We start from the raw sequence: 21,297 nt of genomic DNA, 5'->3' as shown, positions 1-21,297 counted from the left end.
TTAGGCAATTTGCCATCTAGCAGCTTAACATTAATGTAAAATAGGTTCCAAAGTAGTTACTATTAGAGCAAAGTGGAGACATTGTACATTTTCTGTTGCTGTAAAGTTTTCAAATACTCAGACTTTTGGAATGTTAAAGATGCAAAGGCATGTTAGATTTCATATAAGCTAACCTCTAATTTAGGGATATTTCAAGAAGCAATTAAGTGACTTATTCAAGGTCATATAATTAGTGGCAGAGCATAACAAAAACCTAATTCTCCTTGTTTCTTTACTCAAGGAACTTTCCTGATTCATATAGTTAAATCTGGATCAGAGAGAGAGTTGTTATTTAATCCAAAAACGAAGGACTAGCAAACACACACTATTGTATATATCAGTGATGGCGAACCTATGACACGCGTGTCAGCACTGACACGCGTAGCCATTTCTGATGACACGCGGCCGCTGAGGCGGCCACATGCCGAGGATGAAACATTTGCTGCTCCTGAGGATGAAACATTTGCGAAATAATGTCTTTTCCTCAAAGTGACACACTACCCGAGTTATGCTCAGTTTTTTGGCGAAGTTTGACACACCAAGCTCAAAAGGTTGCCCATCACTGGTATATATTAAGAGAAAAGCTGTTTGACAAAGCTCAATTCAGTGGAGGATTTTTTAAAAATACATTTTTATTGATTTCAGAGAGGAAGGGAGAGGGAGGAATAGCAGAAACATCAGTTATGAGAGAGAATTATTGATAGACTGCTTCCTGCACACCTCCCTACTGGGGATCGAGTCCACACCTGTGCATGTGCCCTTACCAGAATCGAACTGTGGAACTGTGACCTCCTGGTTAGTGGGTCGATGCTCAATCACTGAGCCACACTGGCCGGGTGATTTTTTTTTAAACCATTCTGGAGAGATCATTTAACTTCTGTGACCTAGATTTTTTACATCTATAAAACAATCAAGGGCTCTTGTAAGTTTCTTATAAGTGTAAATCTTCTTTTCCCAAAATGTAAACAAGTGAAACAATTTCATGGGAATCATACTTAGTCTTCCCCAAAGCAAATCAGATCAAGTTATAGTAGGAAACATTAATTTACCTTTTAGTGTGTACTATATATTTTTATACTGTATATTAAACATCAGTAAACATTTATATGAAGAGGAGCTTTATTACTTCAAAGCATTTAAGAAGATGAGTATTAATTTAGAATAGGTTAAATTTATCTTGTTTAGAGGGGACCATACCTTCCAGCCATGCATAGCTCAGTGAATAGAAAACTGAACACTTCATGGACCTGTAATTGTGGTGTGTGGTGTGTTGGGTGTTTCAAGGTTTAAAGCCATAGTGTGGGGCGTTTTGGTCTTACTTTGGGAGCCTTATTTTGCTTTTATGTGGATAATGGAATGACCCAAAGAGAGTTTCAGAGTTTTCCTGCTTAGAACCTACTTTTCTGTCCCTACGTTCCCCCAATGCATCAAGCATAGTTTAAATGCTATTTCTTCTATCAAGTCGTCCCTGATCTTACCATTTAGAAGTACGCTCTTCCGCCGAAACTGGTTTGGCTCAGTGGATAGAGCGTCGGCCTGCGAACTCACGGGTCCCAGGTTCGATTCCGGTCAAGGGCATGTACCTTGGTTGCGGGCACATCCCCAGTAGGGGGTGTGCAAGAGGCAGCTGATCGATGTTTCTAACTCTCTATCCCTCTCTCTTCCTCTCTGTAAAAAATCAATAAAATATATTTTTAAAAAAAAAGAAGTACGCTCTTCCTCCTCTGAATTCACATAGCACATTACTTGACAGTCTGCCTACCTAGTATTACAGTTGTGTAGGTTTATCTTATCCCTATTAGGCCTTTTTTTTTTCATTGAGGTATAACTGAGATATACTAGTTTTGGGTGTACAATGTAATGTTTCAGTATTTATATATTTTGGGAAATGATCACAACAAGTCTAATTAACATCTGTTACGATGCTAATTCGTTATGAAAATTTTTATAGAAATTTTTAATTTAAAAAATTTTATAGCCCTGGCCGGGTGGCACAGTTGATTGGAACTTCCTCCCATACACGAAAAGGTTGGGTTGCAGGTTCGGTTCCCCATCAGGGCACATACCTAGGTTGCAGGTTCCATCCCTGGTCGTGTTTGGGAGGCAACCAATTGATGTTTCTCTCCCCCTCTCTCTCTAATCAATAAAAAAACGTATCTTCTGGTGATGATTTAAAATGTTTTTTAATATAAGATGAGGGAAGAATACCAAGCTAGTTCCTCTTAATATTCTCAGAGAACATCTAGTGTGTATAGTAGCCCTTCAATAAGTATTTAGTTAGTTCTTCTAATAATACTAGAGACCTGGTGTATGAAATTTGTGAACTAGGGGGGATCCCTCAGCCTGGCCTGCACCCTCTCGCAGTCTGGGAACCCTCAGGGGAAGTCTGACTGATGGCTTAGGCCCGCTCCCCGGCAGTGAGACATCCTTAACGCTACCACAGAGGAGGGAGAGGCTCCTGCCACTGCTGCTGCACTCGCCAGCTGTGAGCCCGGCTTCTGGCTGAGCGGCGCTCCCCTTGTGGGAGCGCACTGACCACCAGGGGGCAGCTCCTGCGTTGAGCGTCTGCCCTCTGGTGGTCAGTGCGCATCATAACGACCGGTCGTTCTGGTCATTCCGGTTGTTCCGCCGTTTGGTTGATTTGCATATTAGCCTTTTATTATATAGGATTTCTCATTGTATAAAGTGATTCTGTATGGGCCATTTGAGAATTACTGCTTTAGAGGATCTATGAATTCCCAGAAATTTTAAGTAAATTTTGTAGGGAATCTGTGTCCATTATTTGAATATCAAAATATTGACAAACCCATAAAAGTAAAAATTTGTTGCCTTGAAGTGACATAATTTTTTTAATGAAATGCATTTCTTGGCAAGTTTATTATTAGTAATGGTGCTATTTTACATTGTGAATGTATGTGATATAAGTTGTATAATACTTTGGCTTGTGGTTTCATCATATTTATTTGGCTTGTTAGGTAGGTGGTTAGATGATGCTCCATTTTATAGGCGAAGAAACTGAGGCTAAGAGAAGTTGAGTAACTTAAGGTCAGACAGTAGTAAGTAGAACAACAAAAACTAGAATCCAGATCTTCTCCTAGTCATTTGGTTTTTCTGGTATATCAAAGTGGTTCTTTGCAAATTAAGAACACTACTTCTGATTTACTTAATTGTTGGGAAAAGGAGAAACCAATGTGAGCTTATCCTAAATACCTGAGAATTCTTCCATTTTCCTGATGAGAATATTAAGAAAAGTTTTTGTTCATTGGAATATATAAACTTTTAGGAGTGTAGCACAGATAGTGAAATGTATTCTTAAAGTATTTTAAAACTTACTTATATGTACATGTTTTATATAAAAATTCTAGGAAACTGGTAATTCAAGGAGTGGACCTGGTGATAATGATGGTGATGCTTGTGAAGAATTTGGATAATTTTTTTTCATGAATATAAGAATGGAAAAAAGTAATTATTTGTAAATTAAAATTTTTTTATTTTGTGTTAATTCTCACCTGAGGGTATTTTTTCCATTGAGGGAAAGGGAAGGAGGAAAAGAGAGAGAGAGAAAGAGAGAGAGTTATGTGAGACAGACTCATGCATTAGTTGTCTCCAGCATACACCCCGACTGGGGCTGGAAACAAACCTGCAACCCAGGTACATGTCCTTGACCAGGAATCAAAGCCAAGACCCTTCAGTGCTCAGGCTGATGCTCTAACCCAGTGATGGCGAACCTATGACACGCGTGTCAGCACTGACACGCGTAGCCATTTCTGATGACATGCGGCCGCTGAGGTGGCCGCATGCCGAGGATGAAGCATTTGCGAAATAATGTTTTTTCCTCAAAGTGACACACTACCCGAGTTATGCTCAGATTTTTGGCGAAGTTTGACACACCAGGCTCAAAAGGTTGCCCATCACTGCTCTAACCACTTACCAACACTGGCCAGGGCTCATTTAAATTTTTGTATAATTTTTATTATCTTTTTTGTTAATCCTCACCCAAGGATATATTTCCATTGTTTTTGTTTTGTTTTTTTAAGAGAAAGTGGAAGGGCAGTGGAGTGACAGAAAGAGAAACATTGATGTGAGAGATACATTGATTGGTTGCCTCCACATGTGCCCTGACCAGGGCTGGGGATGGAGCCTGCAACCGTGGTACGTGCCCTTGACAGGAATGAAACCTGGGACCTTTCTGTCCACGGGCTGACGTGCTATCCACTGAGCCAAACCTGCTAGAGCAGGACAGTTGATTGGAGATAAATCAATCAGTAAAAATAAAAATCTAGCCCTGACTGGTTTGGCTTAGTGGATAGAGTGTTGTCCTGCGGACTCAAGGGTCCCAGGTTCGATTCTGGTCAAAGGCATGTACCTTGGTTGCGGGCACATCCCCAGTAGAGGGTGTGTAGGAGGCAGCTGATCGATGTTTCTCTCTCATCGATGTTTCTAACTCTCCCTCTCCCTTCCTCTCTGTAAAAAAATAAATTTAAAAATAAAATAAAATAAAAATCTATTCAGTAGAGGGAAAATATTTATACAAGATATCAATCACTTTTCCAATATAAATTGTTTTACTTAGCTGCTTGGAAATAAAGCATGATGGTAATTATTTCCTAAATAGCCTAATTGATGAATAAGGACATGTGTTCTCCTTGGGTATTATAAAACTGTATTGATGTATTGAAACTATAAGAATATTTATTTGAAATAACTAACTTGTTTTTTCTTTAAGCTCCTCACCTGTACAAGACAGGTTTCTGTAAAGCTGAGAAGCCTCGCCAGTAGGATGTTGACATTTCAGTGGTCATATCTTAGCATTGAGGCTTCTTCCCCAATGTGTAAATAGTCTTTTTGTTACTCTTACTTGTGAATTCTTGGGTTCCCTCACTGAAAAGACTGTAAACATTGTACTTAATTTTCTTACTCCCCTACCAATGGCATTAGAGTTCTCCTCATCTTCCTTTGGTGCTTTCTCTGTTTTGTTTAATGAAATGCCAGACTCCAAAAAAAGGCTGTTGGTCTTGATCATTGCCCATTGACAGAACCTGTGTGGAGCATTGAGTCATTTAGATTTTCATTTTACAGATTGTTTACATATCTGTAGTAGGATAGTATGGGATGGGAAAGTTAATCAAAGAGCAGGAGATAAATTTAAACTTGCTAGATTGGTTCCATGTTCTAGGTAAAAATGAAAGCAAAGGCTAGGTTCGTCTCAAACCTTTAGTCTGTGTGATCATACCTCTGTTTTGGCTGTGGAAATCTCTGTTCTTCTTAGAAAAAGCTTAAGCTATTCTTTAAAAAAAATTTTTTTAATGTATTGATTTTATTTTTTTATTTTTTAAATATATTTTATTGATTTTTTTTTACAGAGAGGAAGGGAGAGGGATAGAGAGTTAGAAATATCGATGAGAGAGAAACATCAATCAGCTGCCTCCTGCACACCCCCTACTGGGGATGTGCCCTCAACCAAGGTACATGCCCTTGACCGGAATCGAACCTGGGACCCTTCAGTCATCAGGCTGATGCTCTATCCACTGAGCCAAACCAGTCAGGGCTAATGTATTGATTTTAGAGAGGGGGAGGAAGGGGGAGAGAATCATTGTTTTGTTGTTTGATTTATTTATGCATTCATTGGTTGATTCTTGTATGTGCCCTGATCTGGGATCAAACCTGCAACCTTTGTGTAGCTGGATGATGCTGTAGCCAATTGAGCTACCCGGCCAGGGCTAGCCTATTCTTTACGAGCCTGCCCAAGCAGAGAGCAACCCAGTTCTGGAGTCACAGGAAGCCCAGAATGTATTTATAGATTTGGAAAAAATTATTTCTTTACTACATTTGCTTTAGGTATATTATTGAAATATGGGAATAATAGCTTCATTTTCCTCTACTTTAGCTTTGTCTTATGAATTACTATAATGAAAAGAACTATGAAGTAGAGTTTGAAAGTCATTCTAATAGTAGTTATGTCAGTAAATAACTGAGTGTGTCATTCATTGGAAGATCTAAGAATGTTGAGAAAACATGTGAAGAGATAATTAATCGGTACTCATTTGTTCCTATGTTACTGGCAGGTGCTGTTGGCAGCAGCGGTCTGCACGAAAGCGGGAAAGGCTATTGTTTCCCGACAGTTTGTGGAGATGACTCGAACTCGCATTGAGGGCTTGTTAGCAGCTTTTCCAAAGCTTATGAACACTGGAAAACAACATACATTTGTTGAAACAGAGAGTGTGAGATATGTCTACCAGCCTATGGAGAAACTGTACATGGTACTGATCACTACCAAAAACAGTAACATCTTAGAGGATCTGGAAACCCTCAGGCTCTTCTCCAGAGTGGTAAGAGTCCTTCTGTAATAGTAGGTTACAGTCTTTTGCTTTAAGTTTTCTGCGTGAAACTATTTTTACCCAAAGCAACTGATTGCATGCTCCAGCTCCCTCAGCCCTTCCCAGCAGCTTACTGCTACCGGCTCTATTCACTCAACAAACATTTACTGAGTGTCCTCATAAGCTGTAAGTTCCCAAAAGAGAATGTGGGAACTTTCCTAGTTGTAAGTGGTTACTTTAATCTGCCTTTGTTTGGCTGAATTATTGGATAATGTACTTTCGATAAGACTTACTAGGCAGTGGCCAGGCAGCCCAGGTTTGCAAAGGCTCTCCCCATGCCGTGGCCCCCACCATGATACCCAAGAGGGAGGTCAGCGAGCTTGTCAGCTAAACCTACTCCTGCAAAAGTGGAAATGAAGCCAAAAATGGTGGCAGGAAAGGATAAATCTGCAGACAAAAAAGTGCAAACAAAAGGGAAAGGGGGAGCAGAGGGATAACTGGCCGAAGTGGCTGACCAGAAACCTAAAGAAAATCTACCTGCAGAAAACCAGGAGAGCCCAGCCTCGGATGAAGCAGGAGAGAAAGAAGCCAGGTCCGATTGACATCATATATCCTGTCTCATCAGGGTTCTTGTCTTCCCTTCTTGCACAATCCAGAGGAATATTTTTATCACTTCTTTTGTAAATGCAAGTTTTTTAATAGCCCTAGAAACACTTTTTAAGAAGGAGGGACTTCTACCTCATCCAGTTTTTTTAAGTGTAAATGCTTTTTTTTTTTAAGAGGTAAAATGATTTGCTGGTTGTTTTTGGTACAAACATTAACATCTGTTGGCTGCCTCCTATCACACCCTACTGGGGATGGAGCACGCAGCCCCAGAATTGGACCAGCAGCCTCCTGTGTGTGAGCTGATGCTCAAACATTGAGTCACACCGCCTGGGCTAATAGGTCTTCAACATTTAAAATTCACTTCCCATGTTTTGGTAGGACTGTTTCCTAAAGAAAACCACTCCTTGATCTTGGCTCTCCCTGTCAGAATTTTGTGCATCTGTAACATCTTCGGTGTGGTCGTCCATCTTCCCTAGTAACTTTGTCAATGTGTGGGAAAGATTTGAATTTGACTGTGTAGTGTATATGATATTAAATTGTGAATTTGTGGGACTTTGGTGTAACAGCGTATCAACATTTGAAGATACTGGTACTTGCTACTCTATTAAGGCAAATTAGCTTCCAATTTTTAAGCTGGAAAGTTACTGGAATAGCTGTTTAGAAAAGAATCACAACTACATGATTCTTTTTTTTTTTTTTTTTTAATATATTTTTTATTGATTTGTGAGCTCGAGCCACTGAGCCACACCGGCCAGATCTGGAGACTATATTTTTAAATATATATTTTATTGATTTTTCACCGAGAGGAAGGGAGAGGGATAGAGAGTCAGAAACATCCATCAGCTGCCTCCTGCACGCCCCCTACTGGGGATGTGCCTGCAACCCAGGTACATGCCCTTGACCAGGAATCGAACCCGGGACCCTTCAGTCCACAGGCCGACGCTCTATCCACTGAGCCACACTGGCCAGGGCCATGATTCTTTATGTTAAGAATTGTATACAAATTGAAATGTCTGTACATATCCTCAAAACAACCAATAAAATCTCAAGTATGAAACAACTTTTGAAGCACACACAAAAAAGACATTCACATAGAGATACACAAAGACTCTGCCAAAGTCCTGCTTAAAATAGAGTAGAAGGAGCTAATGAAGGGATTCGGGTTTATTGAAATTTGTGTACTTTAAATAGTAAGACCTGAAAAACATAACTGCTGATAATCTTTCTTTCCCATTGGTGTCCGTGATTAGATCCCTGAATATTGCCGAGCCTTAGAGGAGAATGAAATATCTGATCACTGTTTTGATTTGATATTTGCTTTTGACGAAATTGTTGCCCTGGGATACCGGGAGAATGTTAACCTGGCACAGATCAGAACCTTCACAGAAATGGATTCTCATGAGGAGAAGGTGTTCAGAGCAGTCAGAGAGGTAAGTTGTTTCTCCTCTGGGACTGCCGGTTTGTATGTCTTTCGTTTATCTTCACTATCTGATTTTCCTGTTTTTATTTGTTGTATAGACTGTACTGAAAGCCACATCCGTATACGTATGTTTCTTTTCATAGACTCAAGAACGTGAGGCCAAGGCTGAGATGCGGCGCAAAGCAAAGGAATTGCAACAGGCCCGAAGAGATGCAGAGAGACAGGGCAAAAAAGCACCAGGATTTGGGGGATTTGGAAGTTCCACAGTCTCTGGAGGCAGCACAGCTGCCATGATTACAGAGACTATCATTGAAACTGATAAACCAAAAGTGGCACCTGCGCCAGCCAGGTATAATCCAGTGTATCACGGGCAGCCCTAGAATGGCAGGTGAAGGCTGTATATGTCTTTTTTGGAGTGATCCCAGATTTTTAGGCAAGCTGTAAATAATGAGTGACTTGATGGAGTAAGACGTAATACTGAATTTGTTACATTATATGGGGATAAAGGAGAAATCTGAATGTGGTGTTTTCCTTTTGTGCAAAACAGTTCTTTTCTAAATTATACTGTGACCTCAGTTTCCACTGAGAGTTGCCCTATTTTGGGAGAGGAGAGAAATTTAGCTGTTTATGGAATATGGGTTTTACAATTTTGTTTTTATTTATTTTAGCTAATCCTCACCCAAGGATATATTTTCCTTTGATAGTTAGAGTGGGAGGTAGGGAGGAGGCGAGAGAAGGGTGGAGGGAGGGAGAAGGGAGGGATGGAGGGGGAGAGAGGCAGACAGACAGACAGACATTAATGTGAGAGAGACACATTGATTGCTTGACTCCTGCATGATCCCTGATTGGGGCCGGGAATTGAACCTGCAACCCAGGTATGTGCCCTTAACAGGGAGTTGAACCACAGACCCTTCAGTGGGAGGGCTGAGCACCACCGGCCAGGGCAGGAATGTGGATTTTTGATCTGGAGTTCATGAATGGATTTCAAGGAGAATTTTTGACTGCATGAAGTTATATGTAAAAGTTTGTTAGTATACAAGTGTATTTATCTGGATGGACGATACAGAGTTTTCATCAGATCATGCATGCTTATCAAAGTATAGCGTTGAGCTTCAGGTACTTCAAGCCTAAAGAGTGACTCAGCTGCCAGTTCAGGCAGGGAATAGTCTAGTCTACTAACTACTAGGTCACTTGGGTTTTTCCCTTAAAGTACAGCTTCAGGGAAAGCTTCAAAGATAGAGGGTTATTAATTAATTGTGTTTGTTTTTTTTAGTTAAGTGTGTATCTTTTCTTATTTTGTATTCTTCCACTTAGGCCTTCAGGCCCCAGCAAGGCTTTGAAACTTGGAGCCAAAGGAAAGGAAGTAGATAACTTTGTGGACAAATTGAAATCTGAAGGTGAAACTATCATGTCCTCCAATATGGGCAAGCGTACCTCTGAATCCACCAAAGTGTATGTTCCACCCATTAACATGGAAAGGTAAGTAGTAACCTTTTCAGTAAGAACAACCACATAATGTTTAAAAATCTTTATTTCAATGCACTGTAAATTCTTTTTGTCTTTTAATATTTCCAGATATAAAAGACTTATAGAATATATTCTAGGTTATTAATATTAATGTGGTCTTTTTTTTTTTTTTTTTTACTTTAACCATGATTAGGGACTCTCAACTATCTATTTTCAGTGAAGTTTAAAACTTACCTTTTGCCCGGCCGATGTGGCTTAGTGGTTGAGCTTCGACCTATGAATCGAGGTTCGATTCCCCATCAAGGCACATAGCCTGCTGCATGCCCCCCACCAGGGAATGGAGCCCGAAACCTGGGCATGTGCCCTAGACCTGAATCGAACCCAGGACCCTTCAGTCTGCAGGCCGACGCTCTATCCACTGAGCCAAACCAGCTAGGGCTTACCTATTTTTGTGTGTGTATCTTTCTGAGGGGAATAGACTATATATAGATGAAGAAAAATACTGTGTATAGTCTGTTTTCTCCTTTTTATATGTAAATGATAGCGTAAAAGACATTTTCCAGTTGCTTTTTTCACTTGATTATTTTGGAGACAAGAATTTCCTTAATTTGAAAATCTAGAGACAACATCGAAATGCATTGCTTTACTGTAGACTGGATCTTGTACTACTACTTAAAGGACATTATTAGGTCAATTAGGACTAAATTGGCATATAGATGGTCCATTAGATAAAAGTATTGTACCAGTATAAATGTGTGAAGTTAATAACAGTACGAAGGTTATATAAAAGAATATTCATTTTTTTTTTAAATATATTTTACTGATTTTTTATAGAGAGGAAGGGAGAGGAAGAGAGAGTTAGAAACATCGATGAGAGAGAAACATCGATCAGCTGCCTCCTGTACACCCCCTACTGGGGATGTGCCCACAAACAAGGTACATGCCCTTGACCGGAATCGAACCTGGGACCCTTGAGTCCGCAGGCTGACGCTCTATCCACTGAGCCAAACCAGTTAGGGCAGAATATCTATATTCTTAAAAAATGTACTCTTAAGTATTTAGGGGGAAAGGCCATGATGTATATTACCTGGTTCATGGGGAAAAAAATCAAATATACAGTATTTATAGAGAGAGAGTATGCAAATGACAAAACAAATGGGATAAGATATTAATAGTGGATAAAAGGACTATATATGTGTTCCTGGTATAATTTCAGTATTTGAAATTATTTATTTTCTTTTTTTGAAATTATTTTAAAATAGAAGCTTTTTAAGTGGTCATCCGCTTTTTTCACAACTGCCTAATACTTGTTTTTGTGGATATGAATTTAAGCACTGCCCTATTGATGGGCATTTGAATTGTTTCCAAACTTTTGTTATTACAAGCAATTTTTTTGGTAAATAACTTACTGTATTGTTTGCATGGGTAAGAATTTATCTGTAGAATGAGAATTGCTGAATTGAGGGTATAATGCTTTAAATTTTTATACATACAGGGCAGGGCAAAAGTAAGTTTACAGTTTTTCGTATGGGAAATAATACAATAATTAATAAATAATTGCCCAGCTGGTGTAGCTCAGTGGTTGAATGTTGACCTATGAACCAGGAGGTCACCATTCGATTCCCAGTTAGGGCACGTGCCCAAGTTGCGGGCTTGATCTCCAGAATGGGGTGTGCAACTTCTCTCTCATCATTGATGTTTCTATCTCTCTTCCTCTCCCTTCCTCTCTGAAATCAATACAAATATATTTAAAAATAAGTAAATAATACAAGAATAAACTGATTTGTGTGCTCACAGGTGTAGGCCTGCTTTTTCCCCACCCTGTATAGCAGCAGCACCTTAAAATAAGTTGTGGATGGCTAATCACCCACAACCTTCTTGAACAGATTTATTCCTTTTCTTTATAGTGTGCACATGAAGATTGAAGAAAAAATCACACTAACCTGTGGACGGGATGGAGGATTACAGAATATGGAGTTGCATGGCATGATCATGCTTAGGATCTCAGATGATAAATTTGGCCGAATTCGTCTTCATGTGGAAAATGAAGATAAGAAAGGGGTGCAGCTACAGGTGTGTAGAGACTTTTGATAAGGGAGTATTAAGACTTTTGTTTGCCTACTTAACACAGTGCCAACTGGAGTTCCTCATATGAACCACAGAACACAGAAAATTATTACAGTTGTACAACTAGTACCATTCTAGATGCATAGGTTTCGCTCAGTGGATAGAGCATCTGCCAGAGGACTGAAAGGTCCTGGGTTCAATTCTGGTCAAGGGCATGTACGTTGGTTGCAGATTTGATCCCCAGTAGGGGGCATGCAGGAGGCAATTCATTGATGTTTCTCTCATGGATGTTTCTAACTCTATCCCTCTTGCTTCCTCTCTGTAAAAAATCAATACAAATATATTTTAAAAAGAAAAAAGAATTGGCCTGGCTGGTGTGGCTCAGTGGTTGAGCGTTGACCACCCATTGACCAAGTGGTCGCTGGTTTGATTCCTGGTCGGGGCACATGCCTTGGTTATGGGCTCAATCCCCATTGCGGGGGGGCGGGGAGATGCAGGAGGCAGCCGGTTGATGATGCTTCTCTCTCACTGATGTTTCTATTTCTCTATTCCTCTCCCTTTCTCTCTCTCTAAAAAGCAGTAAAGGGAAATATATATGTTTTTAATTAAAAAAGAATTGGAATGTTTTAGGCCCCCTATTTGAGATGTTTCTATTATGAGCCATGGAAGACCAGAGGAAATTTATTTTGTCTTATGTCTAAGCCTCAGAAACTCTTTCACTTTTCATTTCAGACCCATCCAAATGTAGATAAAAAACTTTTCACCTCAGAATCTCTAATTGGCTTGAAGAATCCAGAGAAGTCATTTCCAGTCAACAGTGATGTAGGCGTGCTAAAGTGGAGACTCCAAACCACAGAGGAGTCCTTTATTCCACTGACAAGTAAGTGCTTCTGGCCAGGCCCACTAAGTTCGTCTGCACTGAGGACTAGAAATAGCCCTGGCTTACACTCTTCTCTCCATTGCCGGAACAAAATCCTCTTTGAGAAAATGACCTGCTGCACTGTGTTTTTTAAATCATTGGCTTTATTTTTTTAGTGGCTTTAATGTCAAAACTGTTATTTAAATAGTTTACATTCAGATGTTTAAGGTCCACAGCTGTCAGCTTTGATTTGCCATCTGAACCTTACTCTTTTTTAATGTTCTAGCATGCCTGCTTTGCTTCTCTCCTCAGTTAATTGCTGGCCCTCAGAGAGTGGAAATGGCTGTGATGTCAACATAGAATACGAGCTACAAGAAGATAATTTAGAATTGAATGATGTGGTTATTACCATCCCACTCCCGTAAGTGGTATCCCCCACGTAATTATTTTCCTATATTGGGCTTATAGAACTAGTCTTTTGGAACTCGTTTTGGAAGCAGCAGTTAGCTGGCTGGTCATTGTAAGATATTTGCTTCTTCGTAAGACCGGTTGTGAAAGAAGTCAGAGATAAGAAAGCTGCATGCTATATGGCTTCACTTATATGACATTTTGAAAAGGTGGTAAACACTCTTGGGACAGAAATCAGGAGGTGAAGAAGAAGGTGTTTGTTTGTTTGTGTTTTTTTTAGAAGAAGGCATTTGCCTGCAAAGGGGCACGAGGAACTTGGGGGATGATGGGAATGCTTTATGACTTAACTAGAGGCCCGGTGCATGAACATTCATGCACTGGACGGGGGTTCCCTCAGCCCGGCCTGCCCCCTCTCACAGTCCGGGAGCCCTCAGGGGCGAGAGGCGGCCTGGTGATCGGAAGGCAACGCCCCCATCACACCTCTGCTGCTGCCACTGCCGGCAGCACAAGCCTCAGCCGGCCCTGGTTACCTGAGTCTTGGGCGGCCCTGGGCGGCTGGGCAGCTGCCATCCGAGGCTTGCCTGCGCCTCAGGCCGGCCCTGGGCGGCTGGGGGCGCTAAAGGGACTGGGGGACTCTGGAGACAGGTGCGTGGAGTGGCCAGACCTGCCTGGGGGCGGGCCCAGCCGTGCCGTGTGCCTGCCACCCTGGCGGGGCTGAGGGGACTGGTTGCCACCATCTTGTGGCTGTGGGCGCCGCCATCTTTTGAGGGTGTGACAGTCAATTAGCATATTCCCTCTTTATTAGAAAGGATTGTGATGGTGCTTACAAGGTTACAGACCTCTGTCATAATGCATTGAGCTGTGCACTTTATTTTATTTTATTTTTAATATGGAACACTTCACGAATTTATGTGTCATCCTTGCGCAGGGGCCATGCTAATCTTCTCCGTATCATCCAATTTTTAGTATGTGTGCTGCCGAAGCGAGCACTGAGCTGTACACTTTTTTTTTTCTTTTTTTTTTTTACAGAGAGGAAGAGAGAGGGATAGAGAGTTAGAAACATCGATGAGAGAGAATCATCAATCAGCTGCCTCCTGCACACCCCCTACTGGGGATGTGCCCGCAACCAAGGTATATGCCCTTGACCGGAATCGAACCTGGGACCTTTCAGTCCGCAGGCCGACGCTCTATCCACTGAGCCAAACCGGTTTTGGCTGAGCTGTACACTTTAAAAGGAGTGTGGAATTGCTAACTTGAAAACCAAACCATGCAAATAGCCGGTTGCCATGCTAGAGCTCTTTCAGTTTGTTCGGGTTGTAATGAAGATTTCCAGGATTAGCCACTGCGCACTTTCTGTTTTGTTTTGCAACTCTTAAAGAAATTGGGTCTGTCAGACTGAATTTTTCTTTTCTTTTTAAATATATTTTATTGATTTATTACAGTGAGGAAGAGAGAGGGATAGAGAGCCAGAAACATCGATGAGGGAGAAACATCGACCAGCTGCTTCTTGCACACCCCCCACTGGGGATGTGCCCGCAAGCAAGGCACATGCCCTTGACCGGAACCGAACCTGGGACCTTTCAGTCCGCAGGCCGACGCTCTATCCACTGAGCCAAACTGGTTTTGGCCAGACTGAATTTTTCTTTTTCATTTTGCTCTCTAAGTTTCCAGCTAAAGATGAGAGTATGTTTTCAAGGGAACTATTGATTCTTGCTGTAAAACCAAGTCTGTGTTGATTTCAGTAAAATTTTTAACAGCTTTATTGAGGTCTGATTGACATGCAGATACACTACACATATTTAAATTGTATAGTTTATTAACTTTTGACCTGTATATACTTGTGAAACTATCACGACAGTTAAGCTAATGAAAATGTCCATCATCCCCAGAAGTTTTTCTTGTTTGCTTAAATGGCCCACTTTCCAGGTTCGTCTGGAAATACGCTTTACCTTAAGTTTACCTCCTCCCTGGCATCTCCAGTGCGTGTGTGCTCTTATTACTTTACCAGTGAATGCCAGCTCCTGTCCTCCACCTCTCAGCCCCCTGCCCCCAGGAGCACCCAGTGAATGTGTTTTTAGTGCGTCTTTACTGTTGTATTGCTTTGTTATTGTTGCAGAGAAAATGGTACTTTAGTTTTGTTCCCTTTTTGATAATTCAAGCCTTTACATGACGAGGTGTGGTTTTAGTCATTCTTATTTCCATTTTTTAAAAATAGGCTTTATTACCAATATCTCCTTTAATTGGGTAGCCATCTTATTCTTCACAGCTTGGTTATTCTTTCAGAACAATAGATGGCTGCCTTGAACTTTTGTAGGTCTTGGGCATGGGTAACAGGTGTGGGATTTGTTTTGTTAGGAATTACTTTACTAGACTATATTTAGTCCTCTCCATCTACCCTATAATTGTGGTTATGGTGATTTCCTGTGTCTTAGCTCAATTTTTCAATAGTCTCCAACAGAGACCCTTAAACAACATTTTACCCTATTGTGCAGAACTGATCCAGTTAGAAATCAGAATCAGAATTGGAACAGAGCAAAGAGAAGCACATATATACAACTGGGGCCATAAAATTGATAGGGAAGAGTTCATTGTGTTATATTACCCTTAAAGGTTTCTTTGTCTCTGTTATTGACCCTGCCCCTACTGCAAGGACTGACTGTCCCTGGTAAGTTAAAAGGTGGTAAATTTAGAATGTGTAGGGGTAGGGTAAATAACTGTCAGCCATGTATGGGGATGCAAAGTACATTCTAACTAGTTCTTTCGCAGATTAGATAACTGTACCTCTTTCTCCCATCACATTTGAATTTTGTCAGGGGATAATTGTCTTTCACTTAACAACCAAAGTCCACTTACTGGATTGTAAATCAAATAAATCACAGGCTTCAATTACAGTAAGTTTGGAAACATTCTAAAATCTTTTGAAAACATTCTCTCAAAAGTTCACTCCATTCTAAACAACTGCATAATGCTGTGTAAAGTTTCCCCCCTACCGCCAACCTGTTCTTTCCCCATTGTCACCTGTACAGAGAGCTGCCTTTATTAAAATTCCTCTTGACACAGCAACAAACGGTTGGTGCAGATTTTTGGAAATACATCCCACTTCACACATTTGTCAGTGTCATCCCCTTCGCTCCAGATCTAGTCCCCGTGTTGCAGCAGCCCGCAGGCACATTTGCCAATTACCTGTGGTTGCATATACCTGGGTCTACAAAGGGAATGAACGAGACCCTCAGCCAGGGTGCCAGGACTTGGATTCTTGAAGTTATTAGGGAACCTAATTTGTTCTTGCACTGTATAAAAGTGGGTAGAATTTGAGGAGCATAATCAAATTTGGGGCTGGTTTTCCTTGGCGCAGTTCTTTCAGCTCTGGACAGCTAATTGACATGGACGTTTCTCATGACAGATCTGGTGTTGGCGCACCGGTTATTGGTGAGCTCGATGGCGAGTATCGACACGACAGTCGACGAAATACCTTGGAGTGGTGCCTGCCAGTGATTGACGCCAAAAATAAGAGTGGCAGCCTCGAGTTCAGCATTGCTGGGCAGCCCAATGACTTCTTTCCTGTCCAAGTCTCCTTCATCTCCAAAAAAAATTACTGTAACATACAGGTACCCCATTTTTCTGGAGAGCCTATATGGGGAAAGTGGTAAGACAGATGCCATATAGGTAGCATGGCTTCATGGTCAGAGCAGAACACCAGAAAAGCTGGTGTCCCCGGCCCATTCCATTGCTGACTCCTTGTATGATCTTGGCCAAATTTCTCACCTCCTTTACCTCAGTTTTCCTCTCTAGATCAGACAAAGTAAAGACATTGAATATAAATACATATTTAAAAATTATGGGTTGTGTAAGATTTATATCTCTTAGTTGTCTATTTTTTAAATCATATATTTTTAAATTGTTTTTTTAAAGTATATTTTTATTGATTTCAGGGAGGAAGGCAGAGAGAGATAGAAACATCAGTGATGAGAGAAAATCATTGATTGGCTGCCTCCTGCATGCCCCACACTGGGGAATGAGCCCACAACCCTGGGTATGTGTCCTGACCGGGAATCGAACTGTGACCTCCTGGTTCATAGGTCAATGCTCAAACACTGAGCCATGCCAGCTGGGCTTAAAATTTATTTTTCAAAACACCCTACACATGATTTTGTAATGCCTTTGTATTGTCATTTGTTTGAACCCAAGGAATGAAAAAGTTTTTTGTTTAGAAGATAAAATTACTAAAAGTGATTCTATAATATAAATGGGTACAATTTTTGGATTTTTTTTTTTTTAAATATTTTATTGAATTTTTACAGAGAGGAAGGGATAGGGATAGAGAGTTAGAAACATTGATCAGCTGCCTCCTGCACACCCCCCACCGGGGATGTGCCCGCAACCAAGGTACATGCCCCTGACCGGAATCGAACCTGGGACCCTTGAGTCCGCAGGCCGACGCTCTATCCACTGAGCCAAACCGGTTTCGGCCAATTTTTGGATTTTTTATGTCACAACTTCCCTTTATTATCATGAGCCAGTTCTGTTGCAGATCTTGTCCTTTAGGTAGGCAAAGCATTAGAAATTTGTGAACTGTTCTTTTGCGTTGTTTTTAACTCATTGTTCCTCCACCTTTTGAATTTGCATTACAGGGACCCAGTTTATATTATCGTCTTCCCCTCTGACTCATTGATTTGCTTATTATTCTGGCACTATCTTATCTTCCCAGATGGTCTCTGTCCCTCCTGTAAGAGCTGAGGAAGTTAGAATTTCCTCTGTTGGATGATTCCAAAGAGCAGTTCTCTCTCCCCTTTCAGTTATTGGCATAAGTACCTCAGTGTTGGGAGCACATTGTTGAACCCAAGACATTAGATAGAAATGGGTACATTTTCCTGCTTGGGACCATTTGAAGAGTAGGACAGAATAATTGGTCTCTCAAAACCTCATTAGAAAACATAAATCAACTAGAGGCCCAGTGCACAAAATTTGTGCATGGGTGGGGTCCCTAGGCCTGGCCGGCGATCAGGGCCCATCGGGGTCAGGCCAATCAGGGCTGGGCTGGAGTGAAGGTGATGGTAGCTGGGCCAGATGCCAATGCTGTCATCGTCGGCACCATGCCACTGCATGGTTCCCTGCCTCCCCCCCCCCCTTCCCTTGCTGCTGTGCCGCCACTGTGGTGGGTAGGCAGTGGGCTGATTTGGGCCTACCGGTGAGGGGGAGGGACAGGGCACGGGAGGTTGGCTACTGGCCCTGAGGAGGGAGCTGGCTCTCGGCCCCCCTGAGAAAGGGGCCACATCCACCACCACCCACCCTGTTTCCCTGTCCCAGCCTGGGGGCCACCCCGGAGGAGGGACCACGGGAGGTTGGCTGGTCAGGGGAGGTTGGCTGTGGGAGTGTATTGACCACCAGGGTGCAGCTCCTGCAGTGAGCATCTGCCCCCTGGTGGTCAGTGTGCATCATAGCAATTGGTCATTCCAGTCGCTTAGGCTTTTACATAGATAGATAGATAGATAGATAGATAGATAGTTCAGGTATTATGTTGATGCCATTATAGGCACCGTTGTTACAGATAATTCATTAAACTAGACATTTTTTTATTACTAAAAAGAAAAGACTATCTCATTTGGAAGATCCAGCTATATCTAGAAAATAAGTATGATAAAGCCAGCTTAGTTAGAATTTGAAAGCAAATCAAACAAATAATTTTGAAGAGTTACATTATTTCATTTGGAGTCAAATGTTAATTGAGAATCCTGATAGAATGTCTATGAACTTCATAGATTTTATGTGGCAGGATCTGGGCAGTGGCCACTCTTGATTTCAGAGAGGAAGGGAAAAGAGAGAGAGAGAGAGAAACATCAGTGATGAGAGAAAATCATTGATCGGCTGCCTTCTGCACACCCCCCTACTGGGGATCGAGTCTATAACCTGGGCATGTGCCCTGACTGGGAATCAAACTGGGAACCTTCCTGGTTCAGAGGTCAACGCTCAGCCCCTGAGCCCCGCCGGCCGGGCCAGGCTGAGCGAGTTGATGGGGAAGAGGGATGCTGTAAGCTGCGGTTGAAGTGTGTGTTGGCACTTCTGAGCCACTTTTAGTGCTGCTCGGAGGAACTGTCATCTGTTGTAACTGAGAATTTAGTCAGCACCGTGGAGACTCCTCTTCCTGCTTTACTTACCCTCTGTTTGTTTCCCTAGGTAACCAAAGTGACCCAGGTAGATGGGAACAGCCCAGTAAGGTTTTCCACAGAGACCACTTTCCTGGTGGATAAGTATGAAATCCTGTAATACCAAGAAGAGGAAACGGAAAAGGAAAACTTTCAAATTAATAAAGAAGAAGCCAACAGTGGCTGAAGAATTTTTTTTCCAAATCTACAAGCCATTGGAGACCCTTTTTTTCTAGTATGCACGGTTCTCGGCGCTCAAGGACCCTCAACTCACCCTCAGTGTTTCATGTCACAGACACATTCTTTGGCAAAGAAATGACACAAACAGAAAGGGAAAGGCTGCTGATTTCTTTGGCAGATTTTACTGGCCAGCAGGAAAGCAAGCTCCAGAGAATGCCCCCAGTTAAACACCTTCTCTGCCTGGCCTCGGCTGCTCCTTTATTTTAATCCCTAAACATATAGTTATAGTTCATACTTACTTTGTTTTTAAAAGTTCTCTGCAGAAAATTTTAATCTTTCATACTCCTTTTCTTTACCTTCAGTTCTTTTCTTTCTATACATTCAAGCACTGGGATCATCTGTATACATGTGTTGTATTTATTGGGTGCTCCTAGACCAAGTTGATCTACTCCAGTCTTGATTTTTAGACTATACAGGTGAATTGTTTAAAGTGTTTGGAGTTTAGAAGTTAAAAGATGAGGATGTCTCGTGTTCTTTTCCTATATCCACTTATTCTTTCACTCCTGTGACAAGTTGTTTTCCTTTTAGGCTGGTCCCTCCAGTTTAGAACGGTACTGGGAGTATTAAAGACAGCTGGGAACGGTTTCAAATGGCATAGCCCGCTGAAAGATGTCTGGGAGGAGAAGAGTTATGTCCAGCTGGGGATTTCTCATCCACAGGCAGTCATGTCTGCTGCTGGTGCTGCCGAGGCTTCCAGTTCTCCACATTTTGGGTACTTCACCTAAAACATCATAGCTCATAGTCTTTGGAATCCATTCATATTCCTCAGGTTCACCACCTCCCTCCTACTGGCTGTTGTCTATGTCATCAGTCCTTTTCTGGCAGAGACAAGGGTATGATTTTGGAGGCGTGTGTTCAGTGAGTCCTTGTGCCAATTCCATTGGCCCTAAACTATCCAGGAGACTGCATTGCCACCAGGATTTTAGCATTTCAAAAGGCAGCTGATTATACTGGCATGTGTTAGATTGCTGACATCTACTCCCACTTCTGGCCTGCCCAGCCTTTTTTCACCAGCCTATCTGTCCCTGTCTCTGAAATCCATCCATTTCCTCGTCCAAGTCTTTTCCAGTGAGTGTCATCATTAGTAGTTATTTTCTTAGCCCCTTCTTATCCATTACTTTTCCAATTGAGAGGACTACACCAGCCAGCCCGTCTTTGGCCTTTAGCTCAGTATTGCGCCCAGAAGGGTTGGTGTAGCTGCTGGGGGTGGCAGCCACAGGTGGGAGGAGGCAGGGGACTGGATGACTCTGCACTGTCCTCTGGTGGAGAGGTCCACGCCCACTCGGAGCACGAAGAGTGTGTGGTACTTGAAGCAAAGCAGTCGCTCACCAATGGTCATGGATGGAGTTGTTTGCCAAAGAAGCATCTGGCCTTTCCCTTTCCCCTGACGGCATCAGGGAAGAATCCTTATCTCCAGCTTGGTTTCCACCTGGGTTTTTTTGTTTGTGTGTTTTTGGTTTTTTTTTAAGGAAGGGGCCTGGGACAAGAAATCTGTCATGTAGTTAAATAGGCAAATCTTATTAATCCAGTTTTGTTTGAGAGTTGCTTGTCCATATGATTTTTTTAAAGTCAAGTTTAGTTTTACAAAAACTTTTTTCTGAAATTACTTTTGGGGTATTATTTAAAATGAGAGATGTTTTGTAACCCTGTAAAATACATAGGGAATATAACATTCCAGTGTACACAAGAAAGGAAAATTCTTTAATCAAATAAATAGTATTATAAAATGAA

General features: G+C 41.7%; 1 protein-coding gene and 1 non-coding gene across 3 annotated transcripts in view; one reads left to right on the top strand and one right to left on the bottom strand.

Annotated features, from left to right (window-relative positions):
• ARCN1 (archain 1) overlaps positions 1-21,297 on the top strand; it is a 27,515-nt gene extending 6,218 nt beyond the window's left edge. Inside the window, exons 2-11 of one of the 2 annotated variants that reach the window (XM_054725168.1) lie at positions 4,766-4,871; positions 6,105-6,368; positions 8,213-8,392; positions 8,526-8,731; positions 9,697-9,861; positions 11,757-11,922; positions 12,649-12,796; positions 13,088-13,196; positions 16,587-16,791; positions 19,358-21,297. In XM_054725168.1, the coding sequence (XP_054581143.1) occupies positions 6,171-6,368; positions 8,213-8,392; positions 8,526-8,731; positions 9,697-9,861; positions 11,757-11,922; positions 12,649-12,796; positions 13,088-13,196; positions 16,587-16,791; positions 19,358-19,447 (1,467 nt within the window). In that variant the 5' untranslated portion in view covers positions 4,766-4,871; positions 6,105-6,170 and the 3' untranslated portion in view covers positions 19,448-21,297. The remainder of the gene's footprint in view (positions 1-4,765; positions 4,872-6,104; positions 6,369-8,212; positions 8,393-8,525; positions 8,732-9,696; positions 9,862-11,756; positions 11,923-12,648; positions 12,797-13,087; positions 13,197-16,586; positions 16,792-19,357) is intronic. The other variant, XM_054725167.1, reaches the window with a different exon arrangement.
• On the bottom strand, positions 14,067-14,173 carry LOC114234650 (U6 spliceosomal RNA). The gene has a single exon (XR_003620848.1). It is a non-coding gene; the product is annotated as a U6 spliceosomal RNA (small nuclear RNA).

The sequence above is a fragment of the Eptesicus fuscus genome, chromosome 13 (genome assembly GCF_027574615.1).
Source record: "Eptesicus fuscus isolate TK198812 chromosome 13, DD_ASM_mEF_20220401, whole genome shotgun sequence".
NCBI classification, from domain to species: Eukaryota; Metazoa; Chordata; class Mammalia; order Chiroptera; family Vespertilionidae; genus Eptesicus; species Eptesicus fuscus.
The sequence above is the reverse complement of the archived record's forward strand: the minus strand, read 5'-3'. Positions and strand labels throughout refer to the sequence as shown.